This window comes from Podarcis bocagei, assembly GCF_964188305.1.
Source record: "Podarcis bocagei genome assembly, chromosome: 1".
Lineage (NCBI taxonomy): Eukaryota > Metazoa > Chordata > Lepidosauria > Squamata > Lacertidae > Podarcis > Podarcis bocagei.
Window position 1 is genome coordinate 66,311,566 of NC_138125.1, and position 26,617 is coordinate 66,338,182.

General features: G+C 40.5%; 1 protein-coding gene across 3 annotated transcripts in view; it reads right to left on the reverse strand.

Moving 5' to 3' along the window:
• Positions 1-26,617, reverse strand: part of MPPED2 (metallophosphoesterase domain containing 2) — a 127,508-nt gene that overhangs the window by 47,860 nt on the left and 53,031 nt on the right. For all 3 annotated transcript variants that reach the window (XM_081166343.1, XM_081166345.1, XM_081166344.1), the window contains exon 4: positions 7,753-7,978. In XM_081166343.1, the coding sequence (XP_081022469.1) occupies positions 7,753-7,978 (226 nt within the window). The remainder of the gene's footprint in view (positions 1-7,752; positions 7,979-26,617) is intronic.

Below are 26,617 nucleotides of genomic sequence, written 5' to 3' on the forward strand. Positions count from 1 at the left end.
CTAGGCGCTGAGGCTTTTACACACAGCGCCACCCGCGTCCCTTCCCGTGGAGCGGTACCTATTTATCAACTTGCACTTTGACGTGCTTTTGAACTGCTAGGTTGGCAGGAGCTGAGACCGAGCAACGGGAGCTCACCCTGCCACGGGGATTCAAACCGCCAACCTTCCGATTGGCAAGCCCAAGGTTCAGTCGTTTAGACCTCAGTGCCACCTGCATCCCTAGATAGATAGATAGATAGATAGATAGATAGATAGATAGATAGAAAACCCTCATAGCAAAGAGTGCTTGCATTGTCAAGAGCCACAGAACAGTAAAATGTACACCAGAGGGATCCAACAAGGCCCCAAGGTACCATGTTTGGTCTGCCAAAGGAGCGCATTGCATGTACTTTATGTGAAGAGTCTTGAATCAGCCCCAAGCTACACCTGAAGACAGCGCAAAAGCTTCTGCTGGTTCAAAATGTGGATTTTGTTCAGCGCCAAAAGGTAAGATTGTATTTCACTAATCACTACTGAGCTACAATGGATACTATTAACTCAGCTACGCTGGTTACCACTTTCTTTCCACGCTCAAGTCAACATGTCCTGGGACCAGACTATATCTCAAGAATTTCCCCTCCCCACACAAGAAGGCTGTTTTCCTTCTGGGGGCCCTCAGGTCATTCAGCTAGGGCCCTTATCAGATGAGGTGCCTAAGATTTTGAATAATCTCCCGTGAGGTTTTGCTTCATTGCAGCTTGCTTTTAGGTGGCGCTGATCTGAAACATTTGTCACTGGGGTGGGGTATGCCATATAAAGTACCCGTGAAGAAGGTGGGAGAATTTCATGGGGGGGGGTCCAGTTTTTAAAACTAAGAATTTGATGACATCGCGGTTTCCCTCATGCATTACATGCTTTAGGGAAGACCACACATTGAATATGGACATTGGAAGAGGAGTCATGCACGTTAAATTTTGGTGTGCTAAATCTCTTGTTTCCTATTGCTGATATTTGTTTTATTCCTTGATTCTTTTCTGCTGGGTTTTGATTGAGTGTTGAATTGACTGTCATTTGTTGTGTTTATATGCCAAAGAAGTGGCATTTTACTTTGGGGAGATTAAATACTCTTATAGTTTCTTCTGCCCACTTTGCCTGTCTTTGAGACACGTCCAGCACAGTTAGTGAGCCCTTCTGCCACATTAGGCAGCCCAATTAAACACTGTCAGAGGTTCTAGTATCACTTCTCACTGCAAAACCCCTTAGCACTTCACAGTACAGATAAGCAGCTTAAAATCACATGTAGTCTATCGTAAAGCTATGTTTATGTCTGGGCCAAGATTACACTAATAACGTATGTGCATTTATGGACATAATCACATCAAATTATCACCTCTTGATTCTATAACTGTATTCTTTCTGGTGCCAGGGGAAAAATATTAATTTACCCAGTCATTTTAAATTATGGTACTTTCAACTAGTTTAATTTCCCCCTCCTCTTAATTTTATAGAATCATAGATATAGAGTTGAAAGGGACCCTGAGGGTCATCTAGTCCAAACTACGTTGGCTTGTGTTGCAATATTTTGTAATTTAAAAAGTTTCTGTGTACCACTCTGAAATCCATTTTTGGATGAAGGGTGGTTTATAAATTTTAAAAATAAAAAAAGTAAGCATAATTTAAAGAGGGCAGGGAAAAATCAGGCCATGTATCAACTCTATAGAGATTCTTACTTTTTTTCAGGGGCTATATTTCCATTTGCAGAAATGAAACTCTGCATCTAATGGCTTTAAATACTACCAGGCCCATCAGACAAAGCTCAATTTTTCTACACACTAGAGACTATAAATATGCACCACTGCTCACTCCAATTGCAAACGCACATGAATGCTCCTGTGTTTTGTAAGTTATTTTCCACATACACATTCTATTAAATTGTAAGTTAGGAGGCACTACTTGAATTCTCTTAGGTCTGTAAAAAGCTTTCAGATGTACCGTGAGAAATCACCTGTAATGAATACAGACTGATATTTCTTTGCTATAGCTGCACTGAGTTGGCAATTTACATTTTCTAAATATATGGGTTATATTCAGTTTTCCCAATTTGATGGCAATTACTCTTTAGAAACCTCTTGACAGGCTAAAAACTCTAAGAGCTGCAGCTGTTATTCGTGGTTTGATCCCTCGCATGAAATGAAAACCACTAACTATACCAGTGAATGAGGACCCCTCCCCCAAATTCCAAATGAACTTGTCAGCATGTCTCATTTTAGGGCCCAATAATCTTTTCAGCCACTGCAGCTGCACCACCTCCTCCTCAATAAGATTCAAGATATCTGTAAATAGGTGCAACATAGGTGCACATAAAAAATAAAACTTTAGAAAAAGGATCTGTCATAAACTCTCACACTCAGCATCAGGTTTTGTCTGATCCAGTATGAAATCTGTGCATGTGTATAATATCGTAAGTCTGTTCAATAAGAACTTTTCCTGCAGAATGTCATACATATGCACATCCATACATATACAATTTTATTTATTTTTAATACTTCTAAGCTTCCTTTCATCCTGGTGATTTCCACAATCAAGCAAGACGCTTAACCAGTATTTCTCAACATGTTAAACCCATGCCCCTTCTTAGCTAACATAAAAATGCCTCTTTCAAACCTAGCTCCCCTAATTATTTCATTTGAATTTCTAAATGTATTTTAATTGTGTGACTTAATTTTTTATTTACATTGCACACGTTTTTGGACACGCACAAGATCTTCAGATGCTTGAGAAACACTGCTGTTAACAATAATACTGGCAAGTCACAACTTACAAAACTAAAAAGTTAGACAGGCAATAAAGCCAGTTTAAAATGTTCGGGCAAATAAAAATATTTTGACCTGGCACCAAAAAGACTGGCCTGTCAGCACCAGTCAAACGTCCTGGGGAGGATATCACCAACTGATGGTACTCAAGAGAAGGGCCTCATCCGAAAATCCTAATACATGAGCACACTGTTATGGGAGGAGCCATTCTTCATTTTATTTGGTTCCAAGTCATTTAGGTCTTTAAAGGTAAACACTAGCACCCTGATTGTATAAGGGGTTTAACTGAGCTGAGAGGATGCCCTAGAGAACAGGCTGGATTAAACTTCTTCTGGGTACACAAGTTGTTCATAAAAACAGGTGAATCATGGCCTTTAAGTTTGGTACAATTTCTTCTTTTTTTAAAAAATAATAATAATTCATGGTCAAGAATTTAATTCTGACAAACAAAGTTGGGGATCAGTAGTTAGCAATAAGAGGTTGCCTCGTTTCTATTTTTTCTTTTCTTTTTTGCTGTTTTATTTTAATGGATTTTGTATTGTTTAATATGTTGGTGTTCGGTGAAATACTTTTTTATATAAAATTAATACATAAAATGTTAAGCCATGTAACCATGTGGTGAGACTATTTTCAGTGGGGGGGGGTGCATCTGGGAAGAGATAAAGTTCTCCTTCCTTCCCCACCTTGTGATCCTGTTTCCATCTGAACAATACGTATACTCCCACCCAGCTGTTTCAGAGCTAAAAACTGACATCAAGATGTGTTACATGCCTCCAAACGGAAGGTGAATTGTTAGTTGGAGGGGAGTTCAAAGACATTACATTTTCAGTGTGTCAAGGCAGACAATGAATCCCAGGGTTTTCAACATCGTGGTGAATCGCCAAATCAGCCAAACATCGCAATTTGGTGATAAACCGTGATGTTTGGCTGACGATAAACCGTGATGTTGTAAAAAGCTGCATTGGCCTCAGCTAGTGAGGAGCCGGGTGAAACTGCCACAGCTCTCACCATGGGAGCTAAGGCTCTTTCACCTCGGTGCCGTGCGGGCTGTAACCAATACAGCTGGCCCCAGCCTGCTGCTCAGCTGGTGGGCAGAAAGGCTCCTGCCCCCAGCTGAGTGAGCCCCAAGTTCCCTGCCACTTGCACGCAACCAGCAAGGACCTTGTGGTTCCTTGGCCAGGCTGCCTCCACCTTCGCTGGCATGGGGAGCAGGCAAACTGCCTTGCCTGCTCGCCCCCCACTCTTCAAAGATAGACCAGGCGGCAGCAGCCAAGCACACTGAGCCTGTCAGGTTCCGTGCGATAGACTGCCTTAGCCTGTGCGGGTGTGCTGCCTCTTTCGTCCATGGGTCTTTCACCCCAGGAGAAGATGTGGCCCACCCTTCTGGGCGAAGTCCACAAGGCACGGGGTGCAAAGCCACCCTATCCGCGCCTTGTGAAGAGGGGCTGCTGGCAAGCGCTGGGCCTGCCAGCAGCGTCAAAGAGCCCCTACACCACCTGGCTGCCTTCCATTGGGAGGGTGGGCTCCATCTTTCTATGAGGAAAGGCACAGCACACCCTCTTAGACAAAGGTAGCCAGGCGGTAGACAAGCAAGGCTGCAGCCCCGATCGTGCTCCTGCAAGCGGGATCCGCGTTGGGCTCTCTCAGCAGGGGAGGGGGAGCACTTTAACGGAGCCCCCATCCTGCCACTGGCTCCTGCGAGCCGGTGGCAGGTCTAGGGCTCCGTAAAACTGCTTTGCTGAGGGAAGGGCAGCAGCACGCTCCTCAGCCAAGCCAATTAAAGCAGCAAGGAGGGAACAAGCTGTATCGGCTTGTTTCTCCTTCTGCCAGGGCAGAGTGCGATGGCAGTTTCACCAGAGAGCCAGTGTGCTGTAGTGGTTAAGAGCGGTGGACTCGTAATCTGGTGAACTGGGTTCACTTCCCTGCTCCTCTACATGCAGCTACTGGGTGACCTTGGGCCAGTCACACTTCTTTGAAGTCTCTCAGCCCCACTCACCTCACAGAGTGTTTGTTGTGGGGGAGGAAGGGAAAGGAGAATGTTAGCCGCTTTGAGACTCCTTCGGGTAGTGATAAAGCGAGATATCAAATCCAAACTACTACTACTACTACTACTACTACTTCTTCTTCTTCTTCTTCTTCTTCTTCTTCTTCTTCTTCTTCTTCTTCTTCTTCTTCTTCTTCTTCTTCTTCTTCTTCGGTATATCGCTGGTGAAACTCCCTCTGCCTCCAGCTCCCAGGTGGTTTGTTTCTTCCTCAGTGCGCTGGGTGCTGGAGGCAGAGGGAGTCAAGAGCAATGACAGTTTCAGCAGCAATATACCACTGAGTGAACCTGTCATCTTGGTCTCTTCCCCTCATACCGATATACCCATTGATATATTGCCCATTGCTATTCTGCATCTCATGTCATTGTTTCCCTTTTCGTCTTGAGTCATAGAGAGATGGTTTGGATGTTAAATCTGGATTTCATTTTTGCCCTAGAACTGACCTAAAAGAACTGAAAGCTGCCGTGAGAGTCTCAGCGCAAAGCATTTCCCAAACATGCTCACCAGTCTCCTTAACCTATAGGACAAGATGAATTAAAAATCACTTCTCAATTTCCTTACCACCAGTTGCTCTGAACATAAATTTACTGCAAATCATAACAGTTTTACACAAATTAGTTCAACCCAAATTAAGAGCATGGAAGGGAAATCTTCATCCTTTGGGAGAACATGGAGTCTATAAAGAAAATAGAAGACAAGGCTCAACTGGTGTTACTAAATATACATATCTGCTTCCTTTTACTGTTTGTGTACACATGAAATTGTGTCGCCACTTCTGGTCTAGCTCCATCTACTACCATAGTGCAATGATGAGCAACTTTCCAGCAGGTCAATACAGCCCCAAAATCACAAAACAGTTGCTTTCTGCAGTGCAATCCCTGCCATTTAGAGGTTCTGCTCTAGGTAATCCAAATATGAATGGGTAGAATCCATTATGAGACAGAGTTAAGAGTTCAACTGCTTCTGCTGAAAGAAGAAGGTCATTCTGAGGCCATTTCCAATGCTCACAGTCTCTGGTTAGGAAACATATGTCCCAATTTTCTGTCACTTAAGATTTTATAACTTTAAGATGTTACTTTCATGCATGCAGAATATAAAAGCTTCCGAATACAGGTTTTTAAAAAGTAGGAGCTAAGTCTCAGAAAGCAGAAAACATTCTGTTTACAAATGATTTTTTCTTAAAAAGGAGAAACGTAATATTCAAACAGGTTGCCATCAATTTTTTCACTTGGTTCACTGCCCCAAACAGGAATTATGCAAGGGAATGTGAAACTCCAGACTTGCATTTTAAAACAAATCCCACCTAAATTTAGGTAGGCAATACACACACACACACAGTAGTACCTCAGTTTAAGAACAGCCCTGTTTACGAACTATTTGGTTTATGAACTCTGCAAAACTGGAAGTAGTGTCCCGGTTTGTGAACTATACCTCGGTCTAAGAATGGAATCTGAACAGTGCAAGGGCACTGGCGGTGAGAGGCCTCATTAGGGGAAGTGCACCTCTGTTTAAGAATGGTTTTGGTTTAAGAACAGACTTCTGGAACGGATTAAGTTCATAAACCAAGGTACCACTGTATGTGAGTAGTTGGCAACTAGTACACCCGTGGGTTGTATGGCCAGTGGATTACTTTTTTCTGGTCCATCACTAGAAGATAGCCTCCTCATAGCCAGTTACAACGAAAGGTTCAGACAATCCATATGACTGATGGGAGGAAGAAATATAAGAACTGTAGAAAATGAGCAAAGGCAACTTGCTTCATTCAAATGCTACCTTCTAACAGGGAAAACTAAATTTAAGCATAGAATATGCTCCACACATAAGTACGTGAGAATACTAAGTTGATGAGTATACTTTCTGCAGGGAAGAGATGACATAGGGAATTGGGTCAGACACAGTACTTGGCCAAGGAAACAAGCTAATAGCAAGAAAAACAGTATATTGTGTTTAAGTCATATCTGAGCCGCTGACAAATGCTAGTCTGGGTTCCCTCTGTATATAATGGTGCCATTAGTCACAGACAGCCCCACTCTGTCCTCTGCAGAGATCTGGACTGCCTCTTATGGCACCCCAACTTCCTACTCTCTGCTCTGCCCAAGGAAGAAAGCATTTGATTTCAGTTCACATTCAGTTAAATGAGGAAGACCTCAGTTACAATCAGCAGAGACATAGATGGTGGAACAAAGAGCTCAAAAACACGCAGTATCTAATCAGCAAATTACCCACAAAAGTGTTGGGAGAACAAGCAGGCATACAATAGCCTTCAATATCAGTCTATTTCAGAAAGTATCACACTAAACCAGGTGGCCTTGGGGTAGTTTTACAGAAACAATTTGCAGTGTTGGTATAAACAACAGTGCTCCTTTTCTAACTTCATTTACTCAGTGTCAAACAAATGCAGTCTTTACTATAGTCACTAAAACAAGACTGTCCCTGTTTTTATAGTTGCTCATGTTTTGTCTGATTTTACAGTATTTTAGTTTTATATCCCACTATAGCATGCTGGCCTTAAGCTGATTTACAATATTCAACCATTTCCTCCATAATACCAATACTCTCTCCTCCAAATCTTGGACTATCAATCTAAAGATATATAAAACAAGAACTTTAGGATCCAAAGTCTGAAAATTGTCCGCTAAAAATACTAAAACCAAAACGCAATAATTTTGGTAACTTTCACGTATCAAATACAAATTATTCTAGCATTTATCATGTGAATCTGAGGTTCTAATAATTTATTAAAAAAAAACAAGAAAGCAAGCCAACAAGCAAATATTGAGAAGATCATAGGAACAACTATTGAAAACCATTTTCAACACTTTTACAGCAGAATCAACAGAATTTGTCAATGTAGGAATTTTTGCATATTGCTGAACTAATCACACACACAAGCAAAGAAAGTTTAAACTGAGACTTACCAAGGAGCACCATATATTCGGAATCCTTTGACTGTTACTTCAGAGTCTTGCAAGTAAATACTGTTTGTCAGAAGTGACTGAACATTGTCAAAGTCCTCTGGTTTCAATTTGGACACAGAGGGAAAGCGGTAGTAATCCTGTTTAACAAGGTCTGCCATGAATTCTTTATCAAATGTCAGTTCATGATTCCCAGCAATCACTATTTTATATTCATATGGCAAATTTCCTGAAACAACAAAAAAGCATTTAATAAGCATACCTGTGCCCAGGTTTTGTATTTTTTTTTATGCGCACTTAAGGACACAATGGATATATTTGCATTCCTGTGAGAAACAAAAGCTATTACTGCTATTCTGTGCAATCATATATTATCACTTATGTAAAATATACCAAGAAAATGCATATGTATGTGTGTATAGATGCATGTATTCAAAGTCTAAGAAAATGATCCTCTGGATAACTTGATGTGCCTAATTTACTTAGGCTGCAATGCTATGCATAATTCTCTGGGAGTAGCCACTATTCATAGGACTGACTTCTGAGAAGACATGCATAAAATTCTTCATAGGATTAAGGAGTGGTAAAAGAGGGAATATCTTCCACTCTGTTGCGTGTTTTCCCACTAGAGACTGTGGCCATGGCCATACAGAATGGCAAACAGGATGATTAATTAACATGGCCAGTGGGTGGATCGGTGTGTGTTCTATTGTTTTCACTCATCTAGTTGTTTGTCCATTTCCACAAGACTGAAAGAAATATAAACATATTTCAGTCACATCTCTCTTGTGAACTTTATTAGAAACAATGAAACACATTTTACCTATATTATTATTTCTGTTTAAAGGGTCCTCCAACCCTCTTTGACCTGCTTTTCTGGAGAAGCCGTGGCCTCAGGGAGAAGAGGAATTGGCAGTGTTTGTCTCCTTGCCCCCTCTCTCCAGCACCAGCAGAGCACTGGAACCAACCCACTGTATTTTCCTCCTAATTCTTGATGGATGAACTTCATTCTGCCTATAATAATTCATGGGACTTAGTATGTTCTAAATGCTTAAGTGCTTTCATAATACTGCATGGGCCTGGAAGGAAGAGCTGACTTGACACTCCTAGTTTCACAATTTCTTTTTCTGGTAAAGGAAAGAGAAAATAAGTGTTTCTTCTTTATTAAAGAAGAAACAGTCAAACAACCAATATACTTCTTTCCAAAGCCAGCTCTTTTAAAAACTGGAGTGGGGGCTGGGGTTGAAGGAAGGCTTTGTTCATTGAGCCTCACTCCTTTTTCATGCCTCTAGCGCTAGTTACAAGAACAAAGTGCAGGCAATCAAATTACAGAATATATGGATCACATTCATATCAACACCTCCTGAAACTGAAAGAGGTCAGAATAGGGTAAGTTCATTCTCTGATTCATTTACAAAATAAGCTGGTATGCAACCTTGTTGGCACGAATGTGCTTTTACAAGGCTGACTTCGTATTGACAAGGGGTTGCATTCACCAGGTAAAAAACTACCGTATTTTTCGTCCTATAGGGCGCACCGGCCCATAGGACACAGCTCGGGTTTTTTTTTGGGGGGGGAATGAATAAAAGATTTATTCCCCCCCCCGCCGCGGCTGCCGCCCCAAGCCTTGCGCACACCTGCCCGAAGCACGGGGCACCCTCCGGAGGGCTCCGCGTGCTTCGGGCTGCAGGCTGCCGCCCCAAGCCAGGCGCACGAGGCTTGCAGACACTCGCCCGAAGCACGGGGACCCCTCCGGAGGGCTCCCCGTGCTTCGGGCAACAGGCTGCCGCCCCAAGCCTCGCGCGCCCGGCGGGACCTCCTGCCGGGCACGCAAGGCTTGCGGACACTCGCCGGGGCTGCAGGCTGCTGCCCGCAAGCCTTGTGAGCCCGCGGGAACTCCCGAGAGAGCGAGAGGGGTCGGTGCGCACCGATGCCTCTCGCTCTCCAGGCTTCAGCGAAAGCCTGCATTCGCCCCATGGGACGCACACACATTTCCCCTTCATTTTTGGAGGGGGAAAAGTGCGTCCTATGGGGCGAAAAATACGGTATTTTAACTACCTCTGAGCACTGCATTTAAAACTGGTTTCTTACGGTACAGTGTTGTTCTTGTACATTTTTAGTGACAATAAATTTAGAGATCAATTAAAGATAGAGCTAATGAAAAGTAAATCGGCTGTGGGTACAATACTAAGGAAGACATTTATCATATAAAATGTGAATATACATAGCTTTTGTTTTGATATATTTACAAGCAAATTGTACTGGAAAATGAATGACATATAGAATCTGATAAAGAAAAGACCCACTAGAAAGCAGGATGATACACCCATGAGTTCCAAGACTCAGTCACAAAGTATGGCTCTACGGCAATGTTGCATCCTTTGGAATGATGAACCTTGCTCTGCAGTTTCACCTCTGAACTTATGCATCTGTCTAAATGCCTGCCTCTTCCAGGAGTTCCAATAAACTCTTAGGCAAAGAGAAACAAACCTGAGTGGCCCTGAGCATAGGTAGAAGGTATTGGGGCCCTCTGCCACCTCCTAAGATGTTGTTAGAATCAAATAATTGTAGAGTTGGAAGGGACCCCAAGGGTCATCTAGTCCAACCCCCTGCAATGCAGGAATCTCAACACAGAATCAAGTTTTGAGTTGATTTGAAACTAGCTGCAGTGCTCCAACTTGTGCTTATACAGTGGTACCTCTGGATACGAATGGGATCTATTCCAGAGCCCCGCTCGCATCCTGAAGCGAATGCAACCCACGTCTGCACATGCACGGGTTTTTATATTATTTTATTTTATTGGGAAAGATGATCTCTAAACCTTGAACTATTTCACCTTACATGCCCCCCCTCCGTGCCCCTGGCAATAAGATTTATCTTAATATATTTGGAAGAAATGTTTTTAAACCTGCTTCTATAACCACTATGGCAACATAGTGGACATGTTATGAGGATCATTTCCCAGGGCAGTGTTTCCCCAAATTCCTCCCACTCACATGGACCACTTGAGCATTGCTGAGTGACTTTATCTACCACTTGATATTCTGTCTGCTGTAGCATAAGGTCCTGTGATAAATGCTGTATTCAAATTGTGTATTTGCACCATGGACCACATGAATGAAGCTCGTAGACCACTGGTGTTTAGGGACCTTTGCCCTAGAGTGATTTCCAATTAAGTCCTACTCACAGTAGACCCTTGAAACCAGCAGCCTCAAATTGCTTAATAACACTGATTTCAATGGGTTTACTATAAAAAACACTGTATATTGCCTGTTATGTTTTGAAGACCTTGGTCTCTCTTAGTTATTGGAGGCATCCTTTATTATGGAAATCTTGTACATTATCTTACTATTTCCGGAAAGGTCACAGAGCACATCTAGTGCTGTTACATTCCCTGAGAATGTGAGGCTTTTCAAAAGTTCACTTAAGCTTTTGAGCAAGTAGTTGACAACAGGTAAAAAAAAGATATAAACAGTCCAGGATCAAACCAAAACAGACAGCAATCATGGATAGAGTCCATACTTAAAAATGTATAACCCACCCCCACCCCAATTATTTCTGTGAATATCTTTGAGACACCAAAAAAGGTGTTTTGTTATGTTTGTCAGGGACATGTTTTTGTTTTCAGTTATCGGGCACTCAATGTAATATTAAGCATTTTTTAAAAAATAACAAAAAATACATATATATTATTTTTGAGGATAGGGTTTTCTGAATAGCAAGTTCATCCCCCCACCCCCAATTCTTAGCTAAAGCATAATAAACTGCTCAGCCTGTCCAAACTATTGCTCAACAGAGTACCTCACTCAGATACCTAAGCTGATTCACACATATGACAATATTGTCAAATTTCCTACTGGTGAACATCCTTGGCTCATGCTTTTGCGTTTTCATAGAAGGAACCACTTCCTCCTTGGAAAAGCAGATAGTGAAAGGTATTAAAATGCAGGAAATTCAGCCACCATCATTGTCTGTAAACTAGGGCTAAGATTTCCAATACCCAAACAAAATTAATTATTCTTTGCAGGTAGAATAAAAAACCAACAGAAGTGATTATGTTAATACAGGTAACTTAAAAAAAGAAGCAGAAAAGCCTCTAGAAAAAAGATGAGCTCACAGGTTTCCAAGAACCAATTGCCACAGATTCATTTCCATGAAAGAGTCAACCCTCCCTTTGTGCACATTGATATTACTCTCAACAACAGCTCCATATGTGCATTGGAGCAACTGCTAGGAATGGAACATTTAATCTCTTTAACCAAAGTACTATGACTTGCTCCTGCTGCTTTCTTCTCAAGATCTGTAGCTCTTAATATATTTTACGATGAACGCAGTCAACGATTCTAAGATGTAACAAGATCCACCTCTCAAACTACTTTGCCAAATCAACAACTATACCGTTAGCCAAACTGTCCAAATATAATTATCACCTTTCTTTCATAATCCGACAGAATAATCTTTAGCAGAACAACAGGGATGAGATGCTAACTTTGTACACACAGAGAGTGGTGCCAGACGACAAGCATTCCTCAAAACTAATGAGCAAATATTTGTGAAGGGGGGGGGGGAATCTCATAAGCACTACATTTTAATCACAAATTTTACCTTTCACAAAATAAAAATCCTTCAAAAGTGGTATTTGAATTAGGCAGAGGCTGAAAGGACATTCAAGAAGCATATGGGAAATCCATCAAGGCAGACAGAAGAGCGAACAGCCAAACTGTTTTGGTTTTATGCAAGGAAAACACCAGGCTACAGCACAGGGAAAAGCAAAGGCCGAGACCTACCGAGTCCTGCGATAAATCTAAGGCTCACACATAAAAGCTCTCCTTTGTTGAAAATGTTGTTAGACACAACAAAACACAAATGTTACGTAAGAGCAAGCTCTGCCTCTGACCTTTCACTCTGTAACCGTCAGGCTTCATTAATTTTCACAAGGCCTGACAGCTCTAGCGTTAATACTCACGCTTGCTGATCGAGCCACACAGCAGGTTCAGACTGCTACCTTCTCCTCTGAAACTCATGCATTAGGGTTCCTTCCATGCTGGCAATGGAAAACCAAGTCTAAGAAACATTAAACACAAAAAACTACGTTACAATAATGCCAGGGTTGAGCCATAAACCCATCAAGCAGGGAGAGTAACGGGAGTCCCACCTAGTCTAAATCCCTGAGTGGGCGAGAGCACATATGGATCTCGATTAGAGTCCACAGTACTGGGATACATTAAATAAGTGTATTCCCAAACCAACGAGAGTTGAAATCCACTGGTGATCCTCTGCTGGCAAAAGGCATCCTTTGGTGGAAAGGGGTGGGTGACACTTTTTCTGATCCCCTCTCGCTTGCACCCTCTTCCCCCTCATAACTCAGTGTGCTCAGACACACTCCAGATCAATTGAGGGGGTGGGATATGGAGAGCTGCAGGATGCAAAGGAATAGCTGGAAATTATCTACCTTCCTAATGGATCCTTCTGTTACTGCAGGGATGCCACCCTTCGCCATTCCCCAATTAGTTGCTTAAAACAGTACACAGTGGTACCTCAGTTTTTGAATGTAATCCGTTCCGGAAGACCGTTCGACTTCCGAAACGTTCGAAAACCGAGGTGCAAAAAGCAGTCTGCAGAAAACTGAAAAAAATAACATGTACACGCAGCAGAAGCCGTTTGACTTCCAAGGCGAGTTTAAAAACGGAAGCATTTACTTCCAGGTTTTTGGTGTTCGAAAACCGAAACGTTAGGCTTCCGAGACGTTCGAAAACCGAAGTACCACTGTACATGCCTGTCTAATGGCAGGTTCCTTAGAAAACTTCGTATCACCAACTGGAATAGGTGACTTTAAAGGGGGCTATATATGTGGGGGCCAATTAAAAATTTCCACAGCAGTTAATGAAAATACTTGCTTCTACAAATTTATGTCTCAACCATAACATTATTCTAATGTAACTGTTTGTGATTGGTACCCTTTTTAAAATAAACTTCATTAAGCAAAAGGAGGGAGGGGGAAAGAAATGTTCCGTATAAGTTAAACATTATTTTGTTCCAACAATTATTTGGTTTCTGTTTATATCATAGTTCTTTAATAATATATAGCAGTTGCTAAGGCTGCAATCTTAAACACACTTGCTAAAGAGTAAGCCTTGATGAATACAGTAGGATTTACTTCTGAGTGGACATGGATATGATTGCACTGTAGAATGGTTAATATGACTCTTCAATATATTCCAGCAACAAGTTCCCACTAGAATTTACCAACTAGGGCTCATAATTTCTTTGTCTTAAAATTATGGTCCAATTAAGCATTTACATCCCATTTTAGGGCTGGGGCTTGAGCATATCAGTGTACAGTACAAAGCACTGTAGCCTTAGATACTTTCTGGAAACAAAAATAGCACTCCAGCAAGTATTTAGGATTTTATTGTCAGTCATTTTGTTTTTATTTAGATTTTGAATTTTATAATGTAAAACAAACAGAAAATACCGAAACAAGCAATATCTCTTACATTACACTGCAAAATTGCATAAATCTAAATAAATGTGAAGATACAAAAAGGTCTTATCAGTGTATGGATTATCAAAACCATATATTATGATAGACTAGAGGACAGGGTGGCTGTGTTCACGTAAAATAATAACACCAAAGCAGACAGCAAAACAAATTGTCTTAGTGTTTTTTCCTCTGGCTACCTTTAATTTGTGTGATCTTTTCCCCAATTAAGCCAGCTGCCACAGTTTACTATACCAATAGTCAAGCTTGCTTAAATAAAAAGTTTTGCTTCTTATGATGGCTTGAGCTGCTATAAGAAAGGAAGTGTTCAGTTCTTTATTTTTAATGTTTTGGTCTTTATTTTAAAAGAGATACAAAAACACTCCACACTGTGGAGAGAGTGAAGTAAGTTGGGTGGTAATAAGGGCAATTTCAGAAAAACCTTAAAGGAATATCATATTGTAGACTCCAAAGTCACTTGGTTTTTTTTTGCTATCATCATCCATTATGATAAGAATTGTCTCTCAGCTGGCATGCATCATAATGTAAACAAAGGTTTGGAACCACCAGCCCCCAAGTTACAAGGGATGGTATAGCAAATCCCTTCTTAAACATGGATGCTTAGATCAAAAGACAAATGCATTTGTTTTTTCTGCTGGAAACTTTACTGTACTGCCTGAATTTCCACTGGTTATGTCTGGAATGCAAACCTAAGATGTGGCAATGCCATCATTTTAATACCTGTTAATTTGTCCACTGTAGACAAATTAAGCTTGTTCTACATTCTCATGTAATTACTTATCATCTTACATACATTGCCATAGGTGGAGTACATATAACCTACTTAAAATGCTCATTGCTTGAATGCCCAGGCATCTGAATTCGTGTGATTTCAAAATGAGTGATAATGTTGAAAATTCTGCTTGAATTTTAGGGGCAGCACTGAAGAAACAGTCATCAATGTTTTGTATTGTTTAGCACCTCATATCTGAAAACATCAAAACAATCATGACTGAGATATGTATATTTTTAAAATGTTTTCTACAGCAAGATAAATATATCACAGATACATTCCTAGCCCAGCCTTTACACAAGAGTGGATTTTGACCTATCTAGCACTGTACAAAAGTTTGTATCTGTTAGAAGTATGCAACATGAGTTAAACTGCTTGTTTTCACTTTTGTAACTGTGGAAAACATTAAAGATTATCTGATAAAAATATAGCTGATTTTTAAAAAGAAGACACACAACTCAGGTGCTAACTACACTGTATCTCTATTGTACTTTTTGTAAACCATTTTACTGTAACTTTCATACATCTTCATTATTTGACAATAAAGTGAATTCTGAATCTACTGCAATGATAAATTTACATGAAATTGAACTATCCTGAAATAGCCCAATAGTCTGCAGGCAGATGGCAGAAAAAAATGTAATATGGAGAATAAATCTAGGTCGAGTTTTGGCACTCATTCCTTATTTACACAAGAATAATTTAGAATTAGCTGCACAGAACCTAGTCAGAAAACTATAGGACTTCAGCACTGTTTGCTTCTTCTGTAACCAGTACATTCAAGATCATTTTCTATTTATGATCAGACACTATAAAGACTGATTTATTATGGCAAAAGCTTTCATGGATTATAGTTCACATCATCAGATACACAAAATGTTATTCTCATTGGAGACAGACAGGCAGGCAGACATAAAGGTGACAAACACATAGTGGGCACAAATGTCAATGAAATGCAAAAGGTACATTCTGTGACAATATATAATAAGCAAAATCACCATTCACATTAGCAGTAGCTGGTGATAAAAATCTCTCTAGCTTAACTATGCTACCTAGCAACTACAAATGGGAAATAAAACTGTACATATTTAGGCCTCAACAGGAACCAAGTGGTTGAAAAATTCTAGGTCAGCATTTTTACACTGGAATCTCCCTTTGAAGTACTTTTGATGAAGAATAGTGACTTTCAGGTCAACAGCAGTATGTCCTGGGAGACTCTCATTGGTTTCTGGTTGTTGCCTTTATTAATGTTAGCTTTGTGTTCATTTATACTTTGACAATGCATCTAATCTGATTGCCCTATGTAGACAGCAGAAGGACATTGCTGGCAGGTAGCGGCTTATATTAGTTGGAGAATGATCCAGGGAATGAACCCCAGATGGTTTGGCATCATTAAGTCCTGTAATAGTGCTGTCTGAGCGCCAAACTACATACATGCTGCTATTTGTATCAGGAAGAAGCTTCAATTGGGACCAACGCAAACTTCCCTTCCATTACAAGTAATTGCTCTGGAGGTGTGAAACCTACAGGAACAGCAGCAGTGGTGAACGCTTCCTCCTTGTTCACAGCAGTTCCGATCATGATTCAGGACCCAAACATCTGCTTTTTCGTGTCTTTAAAAGTTAAATATGATGTTGAACCACATATTTTATGCCTTGTGTAATTTGGTCGTACTGTATGTGTGTATTCTGGCAGAGTTGGCAGCTATATTTGTCGATAATTGAAACTCACTCTATGGTGCAACTGTGTGTGTGTCCTCTAAGTTCCACTGCCCACAAAAGCTTCTGCATTCACTTCATTGGGGTGGGAGTGGGGGGCAGAAAAATATGAGTGTACCCAGACACAGCTTCCACATGGGTAAAAAGGAAAGACTAAATGTCCATAATCTTAATATGTACACAATAGCACTCATGACTTGGATTCAAGCTTTGTTTTGTTTTGAACAGAGCCTATCCGTTTTTCTTTTGGAATTTTGTAAATTATAACATACTACGGATCACAAATTGTACTCCAAGTCTCTTACTGTGATTTTAAACGGTTTTACTATGTCTGCACCGTATATACCATGAAAATAATTTTACCCTTCATACTGCCAGTGGGCCTAAACAGAAATGGGTGTCTTGAATTTGATTAAAGGCAAATTGAAAAAGAACATTTTTGGCTAATATTACATTAGGCTAAAATATAGAAATGAATCCTCATACTATCTAAATCTAATAAGAAAATGCCATCTCAATTTCAAAACTTTCAAAGCCTTTTCTAGAAGTGCATCACAGATCAATTTACATGGTACCTTTGCTGCTAAGCAAAACCAAATCACAGGTTTCAATTGGCTTAACTTATATTGGAAAGTGAGAGAGTAAATGCTTGAAAATGCAATTACTGCAAACAAACTCCATTTTCTCCTCTCAGAAGGGAATTTCGGTGGACATTTTATTGCCATCAAATAATATTTCTAAAGGCATCAATACACAAATCTATTTCTTTGTAGAATCTTCATTCACTAGATAACCTAATCTCCAGATTTTGAACAAATTCTTCAGAAGTGGATATTACCTTGTACAAAGACATAAGAGTCAATTTTAATCATTTGTACTGAACCAAAACAAAGAACCTAAAGCAAACATCCCTGGAAATGCTTCTAACATCATCTGCCTTTATTTCTGCAATTTACAATTGTAATTAAGGGGTTCCTTTTTCTTAATAAAAAGGAAGTAGAATACTTGTACAAAGAGGAAAGAAGGTCATCTTGTGAAATACTTTTCTGCCTGTAATTAAACTAATTATCAACTTCATGTTGGTGCTGGAGGATGATCCTGGGTTTTTCCATTTATAAATACTTTTTTCTTTTCAAAGACCACGAGAATGCTGCTATTTAGCATTTTAAAACAGTAGGGCTTAGAAAGAAACACATGAAAGGACTCAGACTGCATATCTTGCTGAAGCAAAATTTGAAAACAATTAGACTTTTGGAGTGGATCAATTGAAAAACAGATGGCATGATCCAGCCAACGGTAAGCACTTCTATGTCCTACTGCTGTTGGTGAGAGCCAAGAATGTGCTTAACTCTTCCACCGAAATCTATGAGAGTTTCAAGTGATTAGCTTGTGCTGGATAAAGGCCAGAAACAGCTCAAACACAATCCTGGCTGTTTTCATAAAAGAAAGACTGGACCAACACTTATAAAGATTTATTGAGCTATTTCAGGAAATTGGATAACAGACTTCCAACCTTTGCCAAAATATTTAAAATAAAAATGAATTGGAAGACACTACCAAATAAATCAACTGATATTTTTCTTCATTTCATTCCGCTTTGATGATTTATAAAACCGGAGAAATACATAATAATAAAACAAGTGTTGAAATTGCCTTGTAAGGTAAAACACTTTTGAAAAACAAAATCACAAGCTTTGATGGTGAAACAAACTAACAAACCCATCCCCTGAAAACTCAAAAGTTTACGGAGCACAGGTGAAATAGTAATGTCTTCTCACTTACATGTACACCGTTTGGTAAAACAAACTTCTGAAGAGCTTTAGTAAATTACTGCTTGTCTTTATTTGTGTATTGACGATATACATTTATTAAATGTCATTTACTAATTACATTTGGATTGTCTTTGAAACATTTCACCCTGTGCATAATTAAACTATGAAATTCACTGCCTCAAGAGCCATAGCCTCTGCTTATTTAAAAAAGAGATTGAACAAACTTGTGGATGCCAAGAAGATCAATGGATACTGCTTATGACAGCTATATGCTACTCATTATTGTAAGAGACAGCAGGCCTATGAAGAACAGTCGCTGTGGAGCAACAGCAGCTATTGCCTTCATGTTCTGTTTGAGGGGTTCCCAGAGGCATCTAGCTGACCTCTGCATGCAACACGACACTGGACTAGATATGCCTTAAGTCTGGTCCAAGAGGGCTCTTTATTCTCATGCTTATTATGTTATAGTTATTTGTTCTTTTATGAAGCTTCTTACAAAAGTCTGAAAGCTCAGATAACTACCGGTACATCACTATCAGCGAGTCAGTATGAATTAGACAGCACTGCCCTGCTTAATATAATTCAAAAGAAAACCTTGGGGCTTTTTCCTAGCACATGTTTCCCAAAAGGTAGTTAAATGAATAGCTCAGCTGCCACTTGAGCGAGGGTGAATTAAGAGCACAAGGGGCTTGAAACCTAATGATAACAATTCACCATTACTGATAATTATATATTGAAATATATTGATGTTTTTAAGAACAGCCTAAGCATCGTAATTTCAACATTCTAGTTAGCCTGCCATAACTCAAATCAATCTGCAATTTCTTAAATTGCTCACGTGTGACAGAAGAATTGCTTCAAAACTGTTTTATTACTCCAGTGTTAGATATAATGTTACCCAGAATTTTGGCTTATTGTTCCTAATCATTTAGGAATGTTCAACAAAATCACAAGGCGCTATTCTTCCTAGGTTGTTCTATGTCTGGTTGCAGTTTGGGAGTGTGTGCGGATTTCTAAAACTTGTCCTGTGTTTAAAAGCAACACTTTCAACTTGTATAAAATTAACACAGCAGGCAGATACACACACTAAAACCAATCAACTCAGTGATGATCAACTTCTTCTACAGCCTAATGTGGACATAGTGTTTCAAATTGTTCTTTGGCTTCCCTAGTTTCAAATGCAGTCTTAAATCTGCATCAGCACTGATCACAGTTAGACTGCGCTCCAAACCAGAGGTTGAAATCCGGGTTTGATGGCTAAGAAGAGTGCAATACAGATTCAGTGGGTTCTAGGAGCTGGTTCTACAGTGGTACCTCGGGTTAAGTACTTAATTTGTTCCAGAGGTCTGTTCTTAACCTGAAACTCTTCTTAACCTGAAGCACCACTTTAGCCTGAAGCACGTGCCGCCGGAGCACGATTTCTGTTCTTATCCTGAAGCAAAGTTCTTAACCCGAGGTACTATTTCTGGGTTAGCAGAGTCCGTAACCTGAAGCGTATGTAACCTGAGGTACCACTGTATCAGCTTCTGGCTCTTATGAACGATCCTCCCGGAATCTTCAGCATCCAGCAGTAGCAAGGGGAGTGAGGAAGACCCTCACCAGTGCTGCTGCTGCTGCTGCCGCCACTACTCCAGCTTTTAATATATAGGTATGAAAGAAAGGGATGGGCGGTAGTGTGTATTGGCACTCACTGAGTCAAAGGTTGCTTGTGATGAATGCCAAGAGGGCATGGAAAATTCTAGGAATATTTTGGAAAGTAAGTTTAGGGCTAGAGGGCAGACAATAATTTGGAGCCAAGTTCTCCAGACTCCCTGAGTACAATTCTAAGCCAGGAAATTGAAGCAAGAGGCATAGAAAAATAGTGCACAACTTTGTGGAAGCAGTTATAAAACAGTGGTGCATTAGAAAATACTTCCCCATATAGATAGATAGATATAGATAGATATATCACTATCTATGCTAGTGATATAAAACTTGTTTTAACTCCTGTAAGGGACAGTATCCCTATCAGTACCCATGAAATAATATACTACCAAAGACCAGTGTTTTAGGAGAGATTGTAGCTCACCTAACATACTCCCCAGAAAGCATATATACAAGTAATGATGCGAAAATGCCACCACTGCTATTCTTTACCCCTGGAAACATTTGATCATGCACACGTGGCTCTGTGAAGAGTTGCTAAAGCACAAGATTGGGAAAGTAGATTCCATTCTTCTAATACTGGCCTTGCCAGGACTTTTATCCTGAGTAATTATAAAATTTTTAGTAAATTATAAGATGAAATTATAAGTTACTTTTGTAGAGGCAAAAGTTGCTGTATCGTGTCAGAAGATTCTTGTATGAAGAGCCTTTGTGCATTCAAATCTTTTGTGAAATATATACTTTGGCAACTATAGCAAGTCAAGAGCACACAGCCTTCTTCATAGTTAGACAACAATGTATTCCTTGATTTTCTATCACCTCAAGTTCTAGGATTCTGTTCAAACAAACACACTCAAGTTACAGGGTGTTGTTTGAAAATCTCAAGCACCATGACATAAAAAGACAAGTACACTTCACCAGAACTAGTAATTAGCAGTGAAAGTTAACATAATTCTCACTTCAGTCACTTAAGAAGCTTTAACAATTTGCATCTTATTTACATTCCCCACCAGTAAGGTTTTGCCACCTTCATCTCAAAGTCTGGCATGACTGTTTTTACAGCTGCACTTACGGATGCACTTGTTTATTAATAGCCCTATGCTTCCAATACAGCTGTAATGGTTTGTCTTCACTAGTCAGTCAGATTCTGGAAATCATTTAAACATATCTAGGTGAAGAAGACATTTGTCAAAGTAAGGACTCCCCAGATGTACGTTCCTTGTTTCTAGATGTTCTATACTCTTCACAGCTGTTCTCCACTCTTAATCAAAAAGCTTGGGAAGGAAACAATACTCTACCGCTGATAAATCCCCCTCCCAAAAAAACACAATACACAGTACTAATGCTTCCAAATAATTACTTTGCATTCATTTATACAAAGGGTGAAAAATTCCTTTATTCGAAATGTAATTCCAACAAACTTATCCACCAGCACCAGATAGTCTATATAGAGAATGAAAAGTATTTAACATATCCCCCAAGAGAAAAGAGCAACGGATCTTTCTTATACAAATCTGACTGTACAGTAAAAATATATATATATTATGAAACGCCATCAATTTAGAAGTATTAATCAGAGTAGGCCCACTGAGTTCATGGTTTCTAATGGGTCTAATCTCATCTGAAGCTGCTGTTTACATTGGAAAGAGATGCCCATTCACACCAATGGGGATTTCCTCTCACTACAAAGAGCACCCTCAGATGAGAGATTGTTTTCAGGACCACAGCAGGGAAGAATCATAGAACTGTAGAGTTGGAAGGGACACTAGGGTCATCTAGTCCAACCCCCTGCAGTGCAGGAATCCTGCCTACAGCCGTCCCTGGGTGACTTGAATCACAAACCTTCTGGTTATCAAGTTGAAACCATCCAAGTTGGTGGCCATCATTGCCTATTATTATTATTATTATTATTATTATTATTATTATTATTATTATTATTATTATTATTATTATTATTATTCCCCACCCACATTCCATAGTTTAACTACATGCTGTGTGAATAAGTGCTTTTTTTGCCCACATTGTGGATACTGAACCTTTAGTTTGCAAATATAACATGAAACTCCAATTCTAATTCTCATTTTACACGCCCCCCCCCCCTTTCAACATGAACCATTCGACTTAAACTTCCAACTTCAGCCTTTTTAAATTGAACAGTTGCTATATTTGGGTTTTGCAATTTCACTCAGTGGTCCAGTCAGGTATTTGTAAACCTCAAATTTGTCTTCAGCATGTACTAATGGGGCAGCTGGATTAGTTTCTTGCAGCAAACACAACAAAGAGGTTTGTGGTACTTTAATGGGTAGATCACTGCCAGTTCTTTTATACTGTGAGTAGATCGCAGTCTCTTGGGAATTGGACGTGCCTGATATATACTTTTGTGGGCCAGAGTCAAGTGTGTATCTTGCAAGAAGGGTACATATACACAAGGGTATAAGAGGGGAAATGAGGTAAAATGGCAATGAAATGCAAATACTACTGTTGGTAAGAATTCAATTGGTAAGAATTCAATTAAAGCATAAATATACGCTAAATAAGCAGTCACTGCCAATAACATCAGTTAAATTAATGATCATCTATAGTGGGACAGCAAGTCATCGTCTCTATTCATCCCTAAACAAATTAGAATCAAGCCTCTTGATGAGAGGTTTGAATTTATCAGTTTACGGACTGTACTCTCTCTATTTCACTGCCATTTAGCAACACTACCTTTTTTTGCTCTATGCTCATTTACATATATGCATACACAATGCCTACTAAGGACACTTTATGCATCTGAAAAGTTTATGTCATTATAAAACCTCTTAAGTCCTTAAGATTCCATTTTGTTGTTTCAGTCTTCTCTGTGAAATGCAGCAGGTATTGTTTCACAGCATTTTACAGTACCTCGGGTTAAGTACTTAATTCGTTCCGGAGGTCCGTTCTTAACCTGAAACTGTTCTTAACCTGAAGCACCACTTTAGCTAATGGGGCCTCCTGCTGCTGTTGCGCCGCCAGAGCATGATTTCTGTTCTCATCCTGAAGCAAAGTTCTTAACCCGAGGTAATATTTTTGGGTTAGCGGAGTCTGTAACCTGAAGCATATGTAACCTGAAGCGTATGTAACCTGAGGTACCACTGTACTTTGTTCTGTTATTGAACCAACCCCTCTCTCTCTGTACCTGACCCTACAGGTATTTTCTGTGCTTCACCAATGCAGCGTACGGTTAGCAAAATTTGCTTAAAGTCCATTCTTCCCACAATCTCCAACAATTTTCTAAAACAAGCCTCTAGTCAACACAAGATTTATCTGCATCACTTTTCTGTATCCTTTAGGGGAAAGCAAGCACACTTGATGTAATAAACCAAAGCAAAAAACGCCAGGGCTTAGATGCTGGCTACTGGCCCAGGGAAGCAAGAGGATTAATTAGCAAATCAAACTGAACCCTAATACCCAGTAGGAAGCATGGCTCAGGAAACTACCTATTTTTCTTGTAAAGACAGTAATTCTACGAAACTTGATTAACCCCCTGGTATGGGTAATTACAATAAGGTGAGGGTTTGCCACCCTTGTATTAACATAAGTTGCTGCATGTTGGTTTTCAGTGACACAGTAATTCCTCTAATACTGTGAATAAATGCTAACGTGAGAGTTTTAAGACTCAAGCCCTGTTAGTAGCAAATAGTCTTAGAAAACCTTCACTCAGTGGTTGCTTGACCAGAGAAAATTCATTTCCTACCACACAGGGCAAGCCTGGGAGACATTCAGTTGAGCAAGCATTTTCTTAACTCATTCTAACATAATGCTCACATTCACCAACAATTATGGATAAGTCAAAGAAAAAGAAATAGCACGACAACAATGACAGAGCCCTAAATATTGTCTGCCATGCAGCCTGGGCCTTACAGTCGTATACGGCATAAAGCAAAAAGGCTCCGTAATAGAGGGGGCACCGCCGACCAATTTTAAATTGAATTACACAGCCTGCTAATCTTTATGATGAGATAAAATTTCTTTGAACACCAGACATTATGCTAAAATCTGCAGTGCTTTCTCCACACGCCCAAACATTTCTGTTTCAGGCCATAGCACCGAAGAGCTGTGCCGGAAAACAATGCCTGAACAAATGCAAAGGATTCTGTTTTGCCTTTATTATATACATGTATTCAGTGGAGAGAGAGAAGCATATATACAAACAAATGTTGTATTTCTCTGCCTAGATATTAGAAAGTGTACATAAATAATTCAACAAAACATGGGAAATAAATGAAAATAAATGAAGACCCCCCCCCCCGCATTATTGACATTTATCTTTAACAGGTAAAAACTAAATAGAAATATTCAAGAAATTCTGAGTAAACTCATGACTGTTCACCACACTCATCTAATTTTGCTTTTTTTATTTTTAAATTGCCTGCCTGCCTGCCTGTATCTCTCTCTGTGTGTTTACTTTTTTTGATACATTGAAACCTGTTGATGTAACTTCAAGTTCCAAGAAATTCAGATGATGAGAAAGATCATGTTCATAATACAGTGGTACCTCTGGGTGCGAACGGGATCCGTTCTGGAGCCCCATTCACATCCTGAAGCAAACGCAACCCGCGTCTGCACATCGTGATTTGCCGTTTCCGCGTGTGATGTCATTTTGAGCATCTGCGCATGCGGCGAAACCCGGAAGTAACGTGTTCCGTTACTTCTAGGTCACCACAGAGTGTAACCTGAAAACGATCAACCTGAAGCATATTTAACCCGAGGTATGACTGTATGTGATGTTTTTACCCAATGGGCCCTCTTCCTTTTGTTTCACTAGTAGTTATCACTAACTATCTGCAGTAGTTATTTTATCCTTTGGGGAAGATCTGGACAGGAAATAATCTAAAGTTGTTACTTCAAAACAAATGCAAACACAGACCTGGGGCTGAGGGTGTGGGAAGAAGATTAGTTAACTGTCCTTAATTCAGCTAACATTTGCTCAAATAATTGTCCTACCAATGTTAATGGAATCACTGAAAAGCATGCTGGATATAGAAGCAACAAGAAACCTCCCATGCTTCTATAACAAAGTTACATTAATTCATGCTGTGATTGTGTATTGGGCATATTTGGTAGCCAACAAATATTCACAATATAAAACACATTAAAATGTAATGTTTTAAAAATATGGGGAAAAAATATTTCTATTTATATATGCATCATAATACCTGCCTCAATTTATTTCACAGTAAGTATAATCAAAAGATACTGCCATATTTTTTTGTGTATAAGACAATTTTGATTTTTTAAAAAGTCAAAAATTGGGGGTCATCTTATACAGTTGTACCTTGGTTCTCAAACGAAATCTGCTCTGGAAGTCTGTCCAACTTCCGAAAATGATTGAAAACCAAGGCACAGCTTCGGATTAGCTGCAGGAGCTTCCTGCACTCAATCAGAAGCTGCGGAAGCCCCAACAGATGTTTGGCTTCCAAAGCACATTGACAAGCTGGAACATTTACCTCCAGGTTTGTGGCATTCAGGAGCTAAAACGTTAAAAGTTACAAGGGGTTTGAGAAACAAGGTACGACTGTACGCAGATGGTGAATTCACAGGGGTTCAGGCTCTGGCAGCCTGGGCTTCGGTTTGGGTTCTGGCCTGGGCGGGCCAGGTTCACCTTTGGGCTCTGGCGTGGGTGGTCAGGCTCAGATTTGGGCTCTTGAAATATGGCAACCCTAACTATTTTAAGGGATGCGGGTGGCGCTGTGGGTTAAGCCACAGAGCCTAGGACTTGCCGATCAGAGGGTCAGCGGTTCGAATCCTCGCGACGGGGTGAGCTCCTGTTGCTCGGTCCCTGCTCTTGCCAACCTAGCAGTTCGAAAGCACGTCAAAGTGCAAGTAGATAAATAGGTACCACTATGGCGGGAAGGTAAACGGCGTTTCTATGCGCTGCTCTGATTCGCCAGAAGCGGCTTAGTCATGCTGCCCACATGACCCGGAAGCTGTACGCCGGCTCCCTCGGCCAATAAAGTGAGATGAGCGCCGCAACCCCAGAGTCGGTCATGACTGGACCTAATGGTCAGGGGTCCCTTTACCTTTTTAACTATTTTAAAATAGTTAAAATAAAAGGGCCCTGCTCTTGCCACTTACCATCTGGCTTGGGGCGGGGCCTGGGGCCTCACAAGGACTGCTCTGCTGCCCAGGAAGACTCCCCTGTGGTGAGTGCCTGAGGGCCCTGCTCTTGCCACTTACCATCTGGCCTGGGGCGGGGCCTGGGGCCTCACAAGGACTGCTCTGCTGCCCAGGAAGACTCCCCTGTGGTGAGTGCTTGAGGGCCCTGCTCTTGCCATTTACCATCTGGCTTGGGGCGGGGCCTGCGGCCTCACAAGGACTGCTCTGCTGCCCAGGAAGACTCCCCTGTGGTGAGTGCCTGAGGGCCCTGCTCTTGCCACTTACCATCTGGCTTGGGGCGGGGCCTGGGGCCTCACAAGGACTGCTCTGCTGCCCAGGA